The sequence below is a fragment of the Miniopterus schreibersii genome (assembly GCF_964146895.1).
Source record: "Miniopterus schreibersii genome assembly, chromosome: 5".
In the NCBI taxonomy this organism is placed as follows: Eukaryota; Metazoa; Chordata; class Mammalia; order Chiroptera; family Miniopteridae; genus Miniopterus; species Miniopterus schreibersii.
The window spans coordinates 5868180-5885129 of NC_138106.1; the positions used below are offsets into that span (position 1 = coordinate 5868180).

At 49.1% G+C, this 16950-nt stretch overlaps 1 protein-coding gene across 1 annotated transcript in view; it reads left to right on the forward strand.

Moving 5' to 3' along the window:
- The window catches only part of DSCAM (DS cell adhesion molecule), a gene marked incomplete at its 5' end in the record, with an annotated part of 333650 nt that overhangs the window by 285827 nt on the left and 30873 nt on the right, over positions 1-16950 (forward strand). Inside the window, 4 exons of the mRNA XM_081138830.1 lie at positions 50-148; positions 3004-3192; positions 4306-4596; positions 7854-8030. Coding sequence (XP_080994956.1) covers positions 50-148; positions 3004-3192; positions 4306-4596; positions 7854-8030 — 756 coding nt within the window. The remainder of the gene's footprint in view (positions 1-49; positions 149-3003; positions 3193-4305; positions 4597-7853; positions 8031-16950) is intronic.

Below are 16950 nucleotides of genomic sequence, written 5' to 3' on the forward strand. Positions count from 1 at the left end.
AAGATGTGAGAAACTAACTCTTGTTTTCTAACAACTGTCTCCTATCCAGTGCCACCCGATCAGCCCCGGCTCACAGTGTCCAAAACCACACCTTCCTCCATCACCCTCTCCTGGCTCCCTGGAGACAACGGGGGCAGTTCTATCAGAGGTAATGAGAAAGAGGTTGCCCACCATCACTGATTAATTGTCATTACCAGCGAGCTGATGAGTGACACTTCTGCATCCCATAATCTCACATTGGTTTATTCCTCCAAAAAATATACCCCGTAATTGGCTCATCCTTTACTTAAACAAGAATCACACCTATTTTTATGGTATTTGTTGAAACACATCGCTCATCCAAAGAATTTCATTGACAAAATCATCGTTGTATCTCCAACCCGAGTGAGAGGGTAACAGATGCAAAAAGCACATTTGGTAACCTCTGCCCCGAGGTTCTGTCTGCCGATGCTTGACCACAGTCACTGTCCCCAGGACGCATTAAAAGGTGGAGAACCGAGAGTGTAGATAGAGGACGATGGATTCGCAGGGAGCTTCTGCAGGGAGGGCGCAGTCGAATAGGATAAAGGAGGAATGAGATAGTGACAACTCTAGCATCAGTGGAGTTGGAAGAACGTTATTCTGAGCAAGTTCTAGACTGAGGGGAGGGAGTCGTTCCAGATGAAGAGGCTGCCGATGCCCAGGAGTGAGGGGCTGAAGGGCTACCCAGAGGACCTGGGGCGGGTGGGAGAAGATGGAAGGTTACATTCCCAAAGGCAGAGGCTTTCTCTCTGAGAAAGGAGGAAGGGGGAGAAGTCAGCTGGAAATGCAGGGACATTTTAGGGTGAAGCCAGTGGGTGCAGGAGCCCCTCCTTCCGCTCCTTCCAGCCCATGAGAGCAAGTTGCCGCATCCCTTCCCAGCTTTGCACCAGTGGCTGCAGCCAGGCTGGGGTATTTACACACCATGGAAATCAGAAATGCTCCCAACAAGACCTTTTTTTTCCCCAAGAGCCAGTTGTTAAACATTTATTAGCACTCCCCTGGCTGAAGGAGAGGAGCTTCCCTTTTGTAGGAAAGAAAGAGGTGAGATTATTATTTAAAAATAGTCGGATGATTAGGGGTGAGGATACATCGGTGGGTTTGAGGAGTGTGGGAAGATTTGTCACAGCTGCCGGGTGAATGCCCGGGAAGTCAGTAATAGCTGAGCAGAGTCATTGCCAAGTGGGAGGAGGCCCCAGCTGCAGCTGAACAGCACGAGTTGTAGTGGTCACAGTCATCACAGTTTTGCGACTTCCTCAAGTGATGCTGGGCAGCTGAGGAGAAAAGGTGACCAGAGTTGGTGACTGGCGGGAAAGATGAGGCAGGATGGGGCACTGAGGGAGGAGCTCAAGGGGCCCTGGTGCTCTAGGCTGAAGTGAAGTGAAGTGAAGTGAAGTGAAGTGAAGTGAAGTGAAGTGAAGTGAAGTGCTGTGCTGGTCCTGGAGGTGTCGGAGTGTGGGAGCGGCAGTCCACGAAGAGTGTCACAGCGGAAGGACTTAGAGATAAAGCCTGGTTTCATGATGAAGTTTCCAGAAAAGGAGACCAGAGATCCCCGAAACATGGTGGTGGCCAATGCCATCACCAAAGGTTGGGAAAGCTTCCTAGAAGGAGCTTAGACAGAGGGTGTTGGAAGGAGAGCCCAATCCCATGGTGTGCAGGGCACCAAGGAGGCGGTTTGGACAGAGCTGGAGTGGAAGCCAGGATGTGACGGTGGGAGCAGGGAGCACACAGATCCATCAGGCAGCTGCCAGGGAGTAAAGGAGCAGCGAGAAGTGCAGATCAGGGACACAGAAGAGAAAATGAGACTCAGGAGGGAGGAGGGACCCCAAGGCTGCAGAGGGTCAGAGGGGAGGAGTGGGGAAGATACTAACCATGACCATGGAAGGACGAGTCAGAGATGAGCGATTGTCATGTGACAAGTTTGGACAGAACTGAATGCTGCCAGATTGGGTTCAGGAGTGTTTGTAGTGTGGAAGTGAGAGACACCTTGCCAGTGTGAAAAGTGGGCAAGATGGAAGATACGGGTCCGTTGGTGTGAGGACACATGCACCAGGCAGGCTAATCCCTGGTTGCCTGGGTGGGAATGTTTAAGAGACAGAGACGGAGCAGACAGGATATGTTCACCCCAGGAAGATAGCTGTGGTAACGGGAATGAAGGTCATACGAAGGAGAAATGTCTCAGTGACCGCAAGGGCAAGGAACACGGGCTTTAGATTCTGACATTGGGGTCAGAATCTATGGGACCCTAAGATGGTCACCTAATCTCCCTGGACCTCAGTGTCTTCATCTGTACCTTGGAGAAAAGAATCACTATTTCATAGGTTACACAGGATAATGTAATAACTAGTGAAGACAATCCTTGGCACATGGAGAGAGCTCAAAAAATGGATAGCAATAGCAGAAGTAGAGGTGACAGGGGACTTGTGCAGAAATGGAGTGTTAGAAGGACTTTTCAAACCAAGGAGAAGCCAGGTTCCCATGGCAGTGTCTGGAGGGCTGCAGGATTTGGAGCCAATTCTGTGAGGTTGTGAACTGAGTAGCAAGTGATGAGATTCCTACCACCATTGATGATATATCCCTTTTCCAGAACTTTAGTTCTCTTAAAAATGATTTCAGCTCCAGACCATGCTCATACCCGAGGATCCAGGCACATGTGCCCTGAAGGGCAGCTATTTAGGGACTGAGTGTCCATTTCCCTCTGCCCAGTACACCTGCTAAAAGGGAACAGACAGAAAATGGTTTTATTCTCGCCATACCCCACAGCAGTGCCACCATAGTAATGCCTGGTGTGGCCTAAATACCTCACTAATCAACCCATCACCAAGACACTTCTCCCAGCCCGGGTTTCCTGGAACCAGCAGAGATCCAATGTCCTCCAAAGATGTGAGAGTTCTGAGAATTCCCATCCGTACAAAACGCAAGCGCCGGAAAGTCCTGGTGGAAAGCAGGTGATGCTCTCTTGAATTTATGTCTTGTCTTCTGAAGGCTACATCCTGCAGTACTCGGAGGATAACAGTGAGCAGTGGGGAAGTTTCCCGATCAGCCCAAGCGAGCGCTCTTACCGCCTGGAAAATCTGAAGTGTGGTACTTGGTACAAGTTCACTCTCACCGCACAAAACGGAGTGGGCCCCGGGCGCATAAGTGAAATCATAGAGGCGAAGACATTAGGGAAAGGTACGTGCACCTTTTTAGAGTTCCTCTGTCTTCCAGATTGAAGGGGGGACTGGAGTGACAAATGCATCGCATGTTTGCATGCTTCTGTGCTTGAACTTTGTTATTTCCAAAATGGGTTTGGCTGTGTTACAAGCGTAATGAGAGAGGCCAGTCCTTATAGAAAATTGTGGTTTTTGGTTTTTTTCCCAATGTCTCATTTGCAGGTAAAAGGAAGAGTGTCATTTAAAAATCAAGGCCTTTCATGCCAATATAAATGTCTATGAAATGTGATATCTCTGACCTTCTAGTAACTCTATCTGTAACTCTCATGTTGCCTCATTGGCCCTGCTTCTCAGGTGGGAGTGACTGGGATGAACTGTTAACTTTTAATGTGAGGTGGCATTTTTTTAATCTGAAACAATGACTTTCAAGGAGATGAACCCCAAGGGAAATTGCATTTCGTGGTGCCCTGGGACTCCAGGAAGAGGGGGGGTTGTAGCTGCAGGCTAGGGGAAGTGTGGAGGTAAAGAGAGCGTCTCTGCAGGTTTCTCTCGCATCTGAATTTGAACCGGTGCGGTGGGCCAGCGGCAGGTGACCGAGAACTGAGGAGGCCGAGGTGGTGTTAGGTTCTGGCACCTAAGTTTCAGAGACCATGGTGAGGGTTCAGATGATGGTGAGGGACTGATTTGTGCAGAAATACACCCATGAGGTCCCTGGACTTCAGTGTGAAGCATTCAGATAGTGCGGGATACCCGTTGGCATTTCTCAAATCCACTCTGTCTTCTCCTGAGTCAGGTCCACCCCAGACAGATGAGCCCAGCATACTGCAGCGGGTCCTTCACAGCCATTCAACGACACGCATACATGAAAATAGCTCTTCAGGGAACCAGAGATGCACAAAAATGACCTCTACCCGCCCACTTCTCCCTCTCACACCTAGGTCATTACAGTCAGAGATACCCATTGGTCCGTAAGGACCCCACCAGTAGTGGTCAAGTTGGGAGTGTCCTGCAACCCCAACTTGGATGAGCTCCCTGCCTAGGTGGAGAAAGGAGCCGAGGGGGACGGGGGACACCTTGGGCAGCTCTCATTCCCATGTCCCGTGAGCTGATGCCCCTTGTGTGTTCTCCGCAGAGCCCCAGTTCTCCAAGGAGCAAGAGCTCTTTGCCAGCATCAACACCACGCGCGTGAGGCTGAACCTCATCGGCTGGAACGACGGTGGCTGCCCCATCACCTCCTTCACGCTCGAGTACAGACCCTTTGGGACCACGGTCTGGACCACGGCTCAGCGGACCTCTCTCTCCAAGTCCTACATCCTGTACGACCTGCAGGAAGCCACGTGGTACGAGCTGCAGATGCGCGTGTGCAACAGCGCCGGCTGTGCCGAGAAGCAGGCCAACTTCGCCACGCTCAACTACGACGGCAGTAAGCTGCTGGCCGGGCCCTGCTGTCTGTCTCCGGGCATGCGCACGTGCTCCCCGTCTCTGTCCCATCCGACACCCATCCTTGGCACGGAGCGACCACCGCCCACAGATTCCATCAGGCTCCGATGCCACTCCCTCAGGGCCCCCTGGCTCACTGGCCCCACGTGACCAGGGCTGTCATCCAGAAGTAAGGGGCTGAGGGCAGAGGGGACGGTGCTTAGGGAGTCTTGGGGCAGGAGGGGTTCTCTTGGGGGTGAAGGGTTCTTCGCCGTGTGGTCCTGGGCCTCGTCGATGACTGTGCACTAACATTGCTTTTGTTGTCTCCCGCCCCCCCCATCCCAATCCACGTAACAGCTTCCTGTTTTGCTCTCATTAAGCCCTTAAACTGCATGTGCAAAACCAGGGTTTCATGATAGAAGAGCTTATGTTTGTCTCTGAGCGGAAATAGAGGCACTGATGTAAATAGAATGAGTCATAAGATGCGAGCACACGTGCGCGCACACCGCAGGAAGTTCACATGGGCTTTTTGAAAACCAGCTGAGGTGTCTCGTGACATTCAGTTGACCAAAAGTAAACAATTGATTTTTACCCTTGTTTCCTACAACTACTATTCAAGGACCATTTATTGATATTTGAACAAATGCCCAACCCAGTGAAGCTGAAAGGTCTTTAGATGTTTAAGGACCTTTAGAAAGTCCCAGTAGCAGCACATTGATGCTGATCCCTGCAGCCTGGCAGTGAGGTCTCTCAGGGCTTATGACTGAATTAGGGCTTAATCGCAAGGCACCATGGGCTGCCATTTATCAGAATATTTGGGGCTCCTGACTGAGCTCCCCTCGTGCCTTCTGTCCAGTCTTCATGGATCAGAGCGGACCACTGTGGTGGGTGACCTAGCCTAGAAAGTCTGAACCTGAGCAAGCACCCCAGTACTTCACTTACCACGAGGCAGGCCAAGGGGTGCTCCCTCCACTGCTCTGTGCACTTGGGGCCTTGTCTAATTAAAGCTCTGGAGTTTCCGTAGGGTACAGGCCACATTGTCCTAAGAAAGGAAGATCCGTGAACCCAGGGACCCTCAGACACAAGCATAGGGCGTGAGTGAGGTGAGGTGGCCTGGGACCCCCCTTTGCACGACTTCTCCTGGACTGTCCCGGGTGACGGCCCACAGCTGCTGCTTCCCACGCTGGCCCACTGTGTAAACCCGTCTGAATTTCCTGTCCACGGCCATTTCTCCAGTGTCTTCCTCGGCCAGAGCCCAGGCCCGTCTCCAGCATTTCAGGCCTCGGGCCCGCAGGTGTAGGAAGGCCCTCAGGTGGAAGCTGTCCCGGGAGGGGTACACCAGCCTAGGCCCACCTCTGCGGGGCACGCTGTCCTGTGGCCCAGCTCCTGAACAGTACCATGCTCCTCCTGGGCTGATGCTCTTCTAACTGCCCACCCCCCATTCCCCGTGACATCATTCAAAGCTGTTCCCATCACACAGGCAGAGAAGCACTTTGCACATGCTTTCTCCTCAACATGGTGTAATTCTCACAACATAAAGGGCTTTGACACTTACCAAACACTTGACTTAGTATTTGAGGTTTCCCCAAAGTCCTTTGCTAGCAGGTACCCGTTTGGGTAGCAAGTAGCTTTCTCACTCTCGATTACTGACTTACCTTAATGGACTTAGGATAACCAAACTCTACCAGGCAGCTTCCCTCTCATGTGTGCAGATGCCAGAGCAGCCCATATGCACCTTGGTGATATGTTTGCAGCTAATCGTTTAATCAGAAACCGCTCACGTGCAGAATTAGAAACTGGTTCTAACTCAAAACGTGCTCTACAGATTTTAAATGTGTGTCTCCCGGACTTAAAAACTTTTAATGCTCTCACTTTATCCAGGATCTGAGCTTATCATCATGAAAAAGTCCTGTGAGCTGCAGTTCATTTTCTGAAATCTGAAACGATTTTATTACAGTCAGATATGAGAGCCCGTGTTCATATTCTTCTTGTGACAGGTCATGGGTTTCTTTGAACCAGTTCCATAGATGTAGAGCTTTAATATCTCTCCTCTCACATGCTCCTGAAGAATTTTCTTCACTTTTGGAAAAACATTAACAGCCTCACATCTATACCGGTCAGATTTCAGACTCTCCCATTTCTTTATTTGACTCTCTCCTCTGCCATTTCCTTCGTTAAACGTTTCCTCTTGTCTTGGATTTGCAGACCTATCCTCACCTGCGTCCCTTGTGTGCCTCTTACCTGGGCTCTGAGCATTTGCAGACTTGGGTTTCCAGCCAAAAACACCACAGAGTTGGAAGGGCTCTCTTCTTGGCCTTAGCAGATCGCATACGGAACTGGGTTCTGTTACCCCTGCTCTGCTTACCAATGCAGGACAACAGTCATGTTTGTTCAAGGGGAAAGGGTATTATTTTTGCATTTTTTTCCTAAGCCTCTAGCTTCCTGGCTCTTGTTTTACATGGAAAATACAGACGGTGGAGCCTTTTCCTTAAAGTAGGATGGCAGAGGGCCTGCCCCACGAAACGCGGATGCTCGTATTTGATCTCCGCACCTTTGTACTCAGCCTCTGCATAGAAAGCAGCTTATGACAGCCCCGAGTTCAGTCTGCTTATGTTTCCTTACAATTCTAAATAATCTGAATTTCACAGCACTATTTAAGTACTTGCTTTGGGTAGCTGGATGGTTCCCCTCTGCAAAGCTGTCCATAGCTCTTACACCGTAAAATGAGCTTCCAAAGTACATTCGGCCCTACGCCTGTGATGAAAAGCAAGCAAAGGACCAAGCAGAAGAGGATTTGGAGCATCTATAAGCTGGGGCATCTGGTGCAGTCCCCCTGCAGAATCTCTTTTGTTCCCCTGCCAGAACTATTGTTCCTTTTTTGATGTGCAATTTTTCAAACAACCTCTATCCATTGTGCTAAAGGCGACACTTCAGGCCAAGTAAATGCATGTGGCTTTTTAAGCATCTCGCCAGGACATTATGCTTCCAGCTGCCAGCGCTCAGCAGTACGTTGCAAAATGAGTCTCTTTCAAAGGAATCAAAGATCCTGATCCGATGCGTCGTAGACTAAGCTTGAAGTTGGGTGGAAGGAAGGGAGGAAGCAAGTAGACCAATTAGTAAGAACCTAGATACAGACTCCCCCTCATTCCCATCACCGCAGACACCGTGGATCACATGGCGCGACTGTTGTAACCTGTCATCCCTAAAACTCCGCCATGCCGTCCTCATTAATAGCACCTAACATCACGGCCCTGCTTTCAGGTACAATCCCTCCACTCATTAAGTCAGTGGTCCAGAGCGAAGATGGGCTGACGACCAACGAGGGGCTCAAGATGCTGGTGACCATCTCCTGCATCCTGCTGGGGGTCCTGCTGCTGTTCGTGCTCCTGCTGGTGGTGCGGAGGAGGCGGCGGGAGCAGCGGCTGAAGCGGCTGAGAGGTGAGTCGGGGCTGGGCCACCGCCCACGTGCCCTCTGTCACTTGACTCTTAATTCCCTGAGCCAGGCCCCCCATTGCCTGATCCTGTGGTGTCGCCCCAGCAAGACTGAAGAGCCTTCGGGGAAAAGTCGCACAACTTACTACTCAGTCACTCAGAGACTGAGTCAGTCTCCTAAATCCTAGATGTTGGCAGGCAAAGCAAATTATTTTCTCATGAGTTTTTCAAGCCCACTTTCAGCCAGTCCAGTAATGCCACCCACTAGGCTCCCTCCGAGCAGACCTATCAGATGTGTCCTGGAAATGAGAACTATTTACCTGCAGGAAGTGGAAACTGAGGGCTGATGGTACTAATAGAGCATTATAAATTAGAAATTTGAGCTGAAGCCCAGTATAAGAGTTTCCCTCTAAGAAAAAAATACTGGAAAATGGGCACCTGGGCAGGGTGAACCCACGGCTGGCAGGCCCCAGGATTGTAAGGCCTGGCTCTGCGGAGCTCTGGGGACAGGGCTGTGTCCAGGTCTGGCCACCAGCTTGTACCTACACTTGCTCTGCGGTGTGAGGACACCGAGTTCTTTCAGACATGAAACCCTGTGCAGGACAAGCGTATCTGAGTCCTTTGCTTTTTACTGTCAGAGTATTTCATGGAGCCGCCTTTTGGGAAAATGCCTAAGCCAGTTGTTGCATTTAAGGTCAGTGCTGTGTGGAATGATGTCATGCAGCGTTCTAAATATTCTTCAAAGTGGCATTGGAGGGACGAATCTGGAACCTTGGAGATATACGTGGAAAACATTGACTCCTCTGTAAATACTCATTGACCACGATCCAGTTAGAGCAGCAGGACACGGTGACATTTCCACCTGTCTTCGCTTACCACAGCTCTCCTCTTTATATGACTCGAACACATTCTACTATCAATTTGCTTCCACTCTGCCAACAAATTAAAATATTTGAAGCACCCTGCCCCCCATCTGTGCACTTCAACAGGCCTTCTGTTTACATTTGCTGCAGCCCAATAATCCCGACGCACCCTCAGTCTCATTGAAATGGCCTTTGTAACACGTTAGCCACTGACCTTGTAATGTTGCAGACCCTCCTTGAGTGAACCGTACACACTCAGTGTGCACCAGACATTTACCATACAGAGGTGGAAAGAAAGAGCCTGAGAACTGTAGGTTTAGTGCAAGTGGGGGACACATTAACATCTACCAAGAAAAGAACAAAAAAGGTCATGGGTGCTAAAGTGGGACTTCAGAGTCTACGTAAGCCCAAGACAGAGTGAGTAGCCCCCAACTGGGCAGAAAAGGAGAAGCCACCTAAGAGCTACCTGATACAGATCTGCAAAAACACAATATTGCCTAATACATTGAGAAATTCAGTAGAAGGTGAGCCGTGCTGGATTTCACATACAGTATTCATCACTGAAATGCCAGAGGGATGTTCCTCATAACCCTTTTTCATAGAAAACAGTCTCCGAGACTGGACGTTAGGGATGTTGTTATTGAGGTCCCAACAACAGATGGACCAAGAGGGGTCTGTCCTTGTGGCATGGAGGCAGCCTAGTTGCATTTAGAAGACTATGAATTGCCCATACTTCATTCTTTTAAACCAACAGTAAAATTTTCTTATAATCATTTCTATTTGATCACAAGGGTCTGGCAGCAAATGGGTTAAACGTCGTGGCAATCCTTCCCCACACTCCATGGCCCCCCTGCCAAATTCACCTTTGCTTTTCTTCCCTACCCCCGATTGCTTCCTCCTTCCTCCCCAGCTACTGTTTTATGTTCCTATTCTACTTATAACTTCAGCACCCACCCTCACTTTTTCTCGCCCAGAGCGAGGAAAGAAGCTAACCCTGTCACTGACTTTTGCTGAGACATTTGGGTTGGGCTGATGGTGGGCCATGTCCCCTTTAGTTTCATTCTTAATAGTTCCTGTAAGTTAGTTATTGCTTTGCAAGGGCTCTGTCCAAGAAATATGCTGGAACTGACATTTCTACTGTAAGCACCTCTAGTTCTGGACACTGCATTTTGTAGAGGGCCTTGGTAAGGAAAGCAATACGTCACATCAGAGCACATGGCCTTTCATTCCCCGGAAATGGTCCTGTTTCCTTTGTGTGGGAGAAAAGATAGAGCCTGCACCAGGGTTTCAGGAAGAAGAAAATAATTGCTGTGGCAAAGAGGATGTATTCATGAGGGATGCTGAGGAGTGGTGGATTCCAGCACAGTGGCTTGCCTGGGACAAAGGCATCTCTCTGCAGACTTGCATTTTGTACAAGCTTAACAAAGGCTGCAAGTCAGGGGTGTGAGGGCCAGTACCCAGTTCCATCCGCCTCCTAACAGCAAGTTTTAATGTGGATGCACTAACACACATTCAGTTCAACAAACCATTATTATCTACCCTGTGCCAGATGCAGCATTTTTTAAACCCAATAGTAAGATCTTCTTCTTAACCATTTCTATTTATCACAAGAGTTTGACTAGGTCCCGGAGAGAAAAGATTATGAAGGTTTTCCCAGAACTGTAGACTCTGACACTAGTGGCGGTGAATAAAGGCTTATAAGGGACAGGATCATCTTCCTATAACTGTGAGAAGTGCCCCATGAAAGATTAGGTCTTGCCCCAGAAAGACCTTTGTCTGTTAGCCCTGCAGGGCCCCTGAAATGTTAATTAATGACATGGAGGAAAATTACAGGCACAGAGCTTAATGTCATAGGTGCCTCTCTATCAAACAGAGTTCATTAGCAGAATTGCCCAATTACAACCTGACCCACATAAGGCACAGATTCTCTCCTGGGTTAGAATGAGTGCAAATATACTTACAGAGTCTACAGAAAGGGTTGCTTTATACGATATGTTTTATTGTCCATAATAAGGCCATTTCTAATAATATGTCAAAATTGCCTGAGCAACCACTGATCAGGATCAAAAATGGAAATAAGAAAATTTGGATTATAGAAAAATATTGTAGGGCTTCCTAACGGGCACTGTTAAACTTTACTACACAAGGTCAACTTCATATTGTTGCCTTTGATTGCTAGAAACAACTAAATGTTTATAAGCAGGGTGTGTTTTATGGTACAGACGAAGAACCTGGTTAGGTAAATACAACAATATGATCTTATAAAGAAAAAACAGGGAGGGAGGGAGGGAGGGAGGGAGGGAGGGAGGGAGGGAGGGAGGGAGGGAGGAAGGAAGGAAGGAAGGAAGGAAGGAAGGAAGGAAGGAAGGAAGGAAGGAAGGAAGGAAGGAAAAGAAATAGGACTCGAGTAACTTAGCCAACCTATATTCTGTCTTCCTGAGTACTTTCTAATTTTAGAGCACAGTGGCCTCCTAGAGTCTAAAGTGTCTGTAAGTGCTACATTTTTCAATCTATAACCTTATCCAGGAGTTCGGAAACCACATTTGGCCTTTAATGGTGCTGGTGTTTCCCCACTTCTAAATCCTCTGAAGTGCAAGGTTATAGGATGAGTGACTGCCTGGGCCAACAGCCCCAGCTGCCCTAACTTTATAAAAATTTGATTCCCGTGTCAAGTAATCAACTCTAGGGTCACTAAAAGCTTCCTCCTCTAAGGAGTTTGTCCGAGAGGGTGCAAAGTGATGTTGGCACCAGCCAGCACGCGCCAGGCCAAAAAGCTACTTCCAAGACTTCTAATAAGCTAAAGATAAAAATCAATGCATGATATAAAATGTGACCATACTTCTGTGGCAAAATGCCCTTTATCTCTTTATTATTATAAACATGTTTGAAATGGGCTAGTATTATAAAACGGATCAGTCCAGAAGGCCATTCCCAGAGGGCACCTGGCCGCCTGGTTCGACACGGGCACAGTTTAAGAGCTGGGCCTTGAGGAGGCTCCGTCATTGTCTGAGTTCTGAGATGCTAGTTATCTGCTCTGCACTTGAGGTGAACGCTGTCCTCATCTGTAAGACCCGAAATTGGCCTGAACTTGAACAACCTGAAGGGGGAGGACTGTGCACCTTGGAGCCCAAAGACCCGCAGACTTGAGGCGAGCCCAGAGTCAATAGGGGTAGCCAGGGACTGGTCCCAGAGCTCCGTGGGTGCAGGACATTCCCAGCACAGGGAGGGGCAAAGGCAGGTGTACAGCTGTTCGTGTGGAAAATAATACAGTAATTAATACATAATAATACAAGAATAAACTCTGTCCTTCGCATACTCACAACTGCACACCTACTTTTGCCCACCCTGTAGTCATTGGTGAAGAAATCGGGAGTGCGCGCCCGGAGAGTTCATCACCGAGCCAGTAACTGTCCCAGGCGTGGTTTAGACGGGCTCGGAACCACGGGCTCTGAAACTCTTTAGTTCCATGCCCTGTGGTTCCTTCCTTCTTTCCTCCCTCCCTTCCTTTTTTTTTTCTTTGCCTTAATCTCTAATAAAATTATCCCTCCAAGTCTGCAAACTTGTTACGCAGAACTAAGCGAAAAGGACTCTGTATTAGAGAGCGGGCCCAGGGCCCGGGTGGCCGCAGGGGGCGAGGCGGGTGGTCGGGCAGGAGGGACAGAGCGGCAGCCCGCGGCCCGCCCGCCTGGCATGTTCTTCCCTGCGGGTGCCCTCACACGCCAGCGTGCACGGCTTCCTTATCCGGTATTTATTTCGTCGGTGGTTCTGAATGCGCTTTCACGCGAGCATGCTGATGGTTGGAAGTTCCACCATCGCAGGGTTATAGCCCTCACGAAACAGCTGCTTTACGAGCGAGACCCATCTCAGCTCCACAGGAAAGCCATCCCTGCAGACAAGAGCCACGGGTAGGTGCTAAGGCCGGGCGAGGCCTGCGCCCCCAGCTGGCTTTTTGCTTTCCTGGGTTTGTGCAAGTGACTGTCCAACTGAGGCGTGACCCTGGCGCGGGCCATTTTACTTAACCAGAACCTCCGAAGTGAAAGTGGTATCATGTGCCTGTGAAAGAGAGTCCTCTTTTTTAAAGCAATATTGAGCTGGAAGGTCAGAGGCAGCTCAGACTCTCGGCCCCGGCACGGCACAGTGCCTGAGACTTCTGCTCCCTCTCTCTGCTACCATGTGGCCTGTGCCACCTCGCTGATAAGGACCTCCATGCCATGTGCAGACCCCGCTGGGGAGGGATGGTCGATGCCACAAAAAGAACTTGGGGACGGGGGAGACCACGCTGTGATGCCTCTGACCCAACTTGGGGTGCCCCTTCCAAGCAGCTAATTGATCCATGTGTCAGTCAGCAGAGGACTCTCATCTCCCTCCTCCCTGGTACTGTGCTGTGCACGACCTTGTTTCCCTGTCTTCATAGCTGTGCAGATAGGTCGTGTATAAACCTGACATCATCACGCCCTGTTTTGCTGGCATGAAAACTGAAGGGAACTTGTCCAAAATTACACATCAGTGATGGCAGAACTCAGGGAGCCCAGATCACTGTCGCCTACCCCAGGTTTCTTTCCAGGAAACTTCTCAGACTTTGGAATATTCAAGAAAGAAATACCCTGTTCCATCAATATTAGGTTAGCTTATAGAGGTTTTTCAGTAAAACAGAATCAGAAGGTGCATTAATGGAATATCAATAGCTACGTTTATTGTTTATTTTCCCATCAAAAAATTTGGTTTATTTCTTTTTTCATTTCTATATTCACTAACCCTCAGGCTTCCCCTATATTAAAAAAAAATTATTCCTTGTAGTTTGCATACCTTCAGTCTCTCTCTGTCTTTCCCCCTTGAATTCTTGGAAAAGTATTCTGTCCTCAGCCACCCCGGCTCTCCGTGGCTCCCAGCTCCTCACATGTCCCTCTGCCCACACCACCCAGATGAAGCTCCTCCCTGGAGGCAGACGACCAGTCACCTGATCACCAAATTCACCTCTCAGTTGTCATTTCTTAGCTCTTTGGTGCATTCAGAGTCTTAGCAAATGCTATTTTTTGGAACTCCCTCCTTCCATGTTTCAGTATCCCCAGACTGTCCTGGTGGTATTTCTTCATCATTTCCCGACCTAGAAGATTAAGCAGGGAGCAGAGAGCCAAGGACAGATCTGTAGGAGGAGCACAGGGCTTGGAGGAAGGTGTCACGAAGTCTAAATCTCAGATTAAGCAGAAATTTGTGAAAAAATGTGACAGGCAATGTAAATGGCTGTTTAGCTGTGTTGAGCAAGAGGAGGAGGCTTGGGATGGTGTTCTCGCATTAACAGCTGGCAGGTAGCAACATCGGCTCTGCCTTGATGTGCAGCAGGAGGGGTGCTGGTCAAGCCAGAAGATGTGGACCAAGAGTCACAAAAAGGGAAGGGAGGGAGGGAAGAGTAAAGTTCGAGTTGCTTGAAAAAATAATCAGAGCCCCTGATTATTTAAATTGATTTATCCTTTCCAAGAAATGGTGCGTAAAATAATATTCCCAGCCCCTTGCTCGTAGGGGAGGCAAACCACGTTTACAACCAACCATGACCCAGTTGCCGACGGTAAGCAGGACACATGGACAACAGTCCCTGCTGGGATGGTCCACCCAAGGAAGGTGTCATGGGTTCCGGCCCCTAGACCCCACAATCTTAATATTTTAGAATTCTGAACTAAATGTTTCCAGACATAATCCCAAGACCTTTGTGGATACTCTTTGAACAATCCAACTAGAGGTGTTAGGAAATAGTTATACTCCATACCCATTTTCAAAGACAATAAATTCTAGAAATTGTAGGTTGAAATAAATGAGTTTAGGTTACAGAAAGGATAGTGTGTGAGCAGCCAGGAAATGATAGGGGTCACCAGAGGCCTGGACAAACCCCATTAACGTTTTGACAGGGCTGATTAATAAGGGGCGCCAGGCTGTAGCTGGAATGACAGGCCAGGTCGATCTCGAGTTGGCACAAATCCAGGTTGGGAAGCTAATGTATTAGAGGGAAGAATCCAAATTGTAAAAAACTTGGAAAGGCTGGAACCAAGGAGATAAAATGTAATAGGGAGAACTGCAAAGTCTTCTATATAAGTAGTAAAAATTCATTTGCAGCACATATAATGAGCTTTGTGTTCTCACTGGCGTGTGAGCAGAAGAATATAAAAAATAACCAGTTTCATTTAACAAAGGACAGTAAGAAATCACAGGTCTTTTATAGAGGAGAGGCCCACGTAGAGAACTGTGTAGAAATTATGCCATCTGAGGAGTGGTTGAGAAAACTGGAGAATTCTACCTGGGAAAGAGAAAGCAGAAGCAAAGCAGCAGGCACGGCAGCTCCGTGGACATATTTGAAAGCCTTGTAAATGGTTCCAGAAGGTGTTGAAGGCCTCAGAGGAACAAAGTGATGGGTTCCCTGCAGAGAATGCAAGAGTGAGAAGCTCAGAGAGGGGGTTGGGGTAGGAAGGGTGGGGCAGCAGGGCTGGACAGACAGCTTGGGACCAGCATTCGAAGGCTGGTGCTCTGCTGAGGAGTCCCGTTGGCAGGGAGGTCCCTTTGAGAGTTTCAAAGCACAAGTGTGACACAGTAAAGGGTGTGTTTTAGATGTCCAGTTACCTTTCCTGCAGGTTGGATGTCACTTAGAGAGCTGAGAGGCTGAAGTTGGGGAGACCAGGGAGGGAGCTGTTGACTTGTAAATGAGATTTGGACTAAGGAGACAGAAGAAAGCAATGGTCCCACAGAGACAAGTTGAGGTGGGAGAGGCCAAGAGGCTTGATAGGCAGGTTGATTCCGGGAGTGAGAGGGGGGGCACCACATGCTCGGTGACAGCATGGACCCCTTCCCTGGAATGCCAATGGCCCAGCTCATCTTAACATCTGTCCAAGACACTGGGGAAGGATTTCAAACATTTGTTAGGAGGCTGATTTGAAAATCCTTTAATGCTTGTATGACTCTTGATTCCATGATTTTTTTTTAAATTGTCTGAACTTGTCCCAGATTCTCTTCTTACCCCTGTACAGAGGTTATCCGATTCTGTCATCTCTTTCCACTGTCCCTACACAAACACAAATAAAACCCTGAGCCTCAGCCCTGACATTCCCCAAACTTGATCTGCCCTGAACAGCTTTACCTGATGTCCCCAACTTGCTTTAATATGTCAATATTCCAGTATGTTTGAAGGCAAGGACCTCAGCCTCCACCCAAATTGCTGCTTCCATACCCTTCTAAATTCCTATTCCTGTCACTTACGTTACCTCACACCCAGCCCTGCGTATATCAGATCTGGCTGTTTCCCTGGACTCCCTGCTGTCCCCCTTCTCCCACGCCCTCTGTCTGCTATGATGTCATCTAGTCCCTGCCCCCTGCTCTCACTGCAGTCCTCTGATCCAACCCTCGTGGCCTCTCACCTTTGCCAACAAGTCCCTGCCCAGCCCCCTTCCGAGTACTCTGATGGCCAGATTCGTGCTAGTTTATAGCACCCACACCCACCCTCCACCACCTCTGCCCTCCTTCCACTTCTCCCCTTGGGCCACTTAAAAGCTTCCACATGATATTCAGTGACACATCGGTCACATCCCTTAGTTCCTTACTGTCTTGACCATTCCCAGTTCACAGCCACCCCTGGAAATTCTCTGTCCCGTCTAGTACATGCTCCCCTGGGAGCCCAGCCCACCTCCTGCCCACTCTCCAGAAGACATTCACACGTGGTCCCCGAAGGCAACTGTGACCCTATCCAGACCCCATCCCTGTGCTTCAGACTCCACCAGAGCTGCTCAGAGGTGAACTCATGGAAGAAGTGAATTTCCATTCATTCATTTTTCTCACAGTATCAGATGAAACCAGAGGAGGAAATCGTAGCTAAGACTTCAAAAGAAAGGGACGTGCTCCGAGACGACAAGCGTAGGGAAGGGGAAACCGGAATGGCCTTGGGCGCCCGTCTGTGGCCCGGCCTGCCCTCAGGGAAGATGCCTAGACCAGGGAAACCCGCAGGCCGGGCCGTCAGCTTCGAGGGAGCTCTGTTCCCACCTGTTGGACGCGGCGCTTCCTTAGCACGTTGATATGAAAAAAAATCC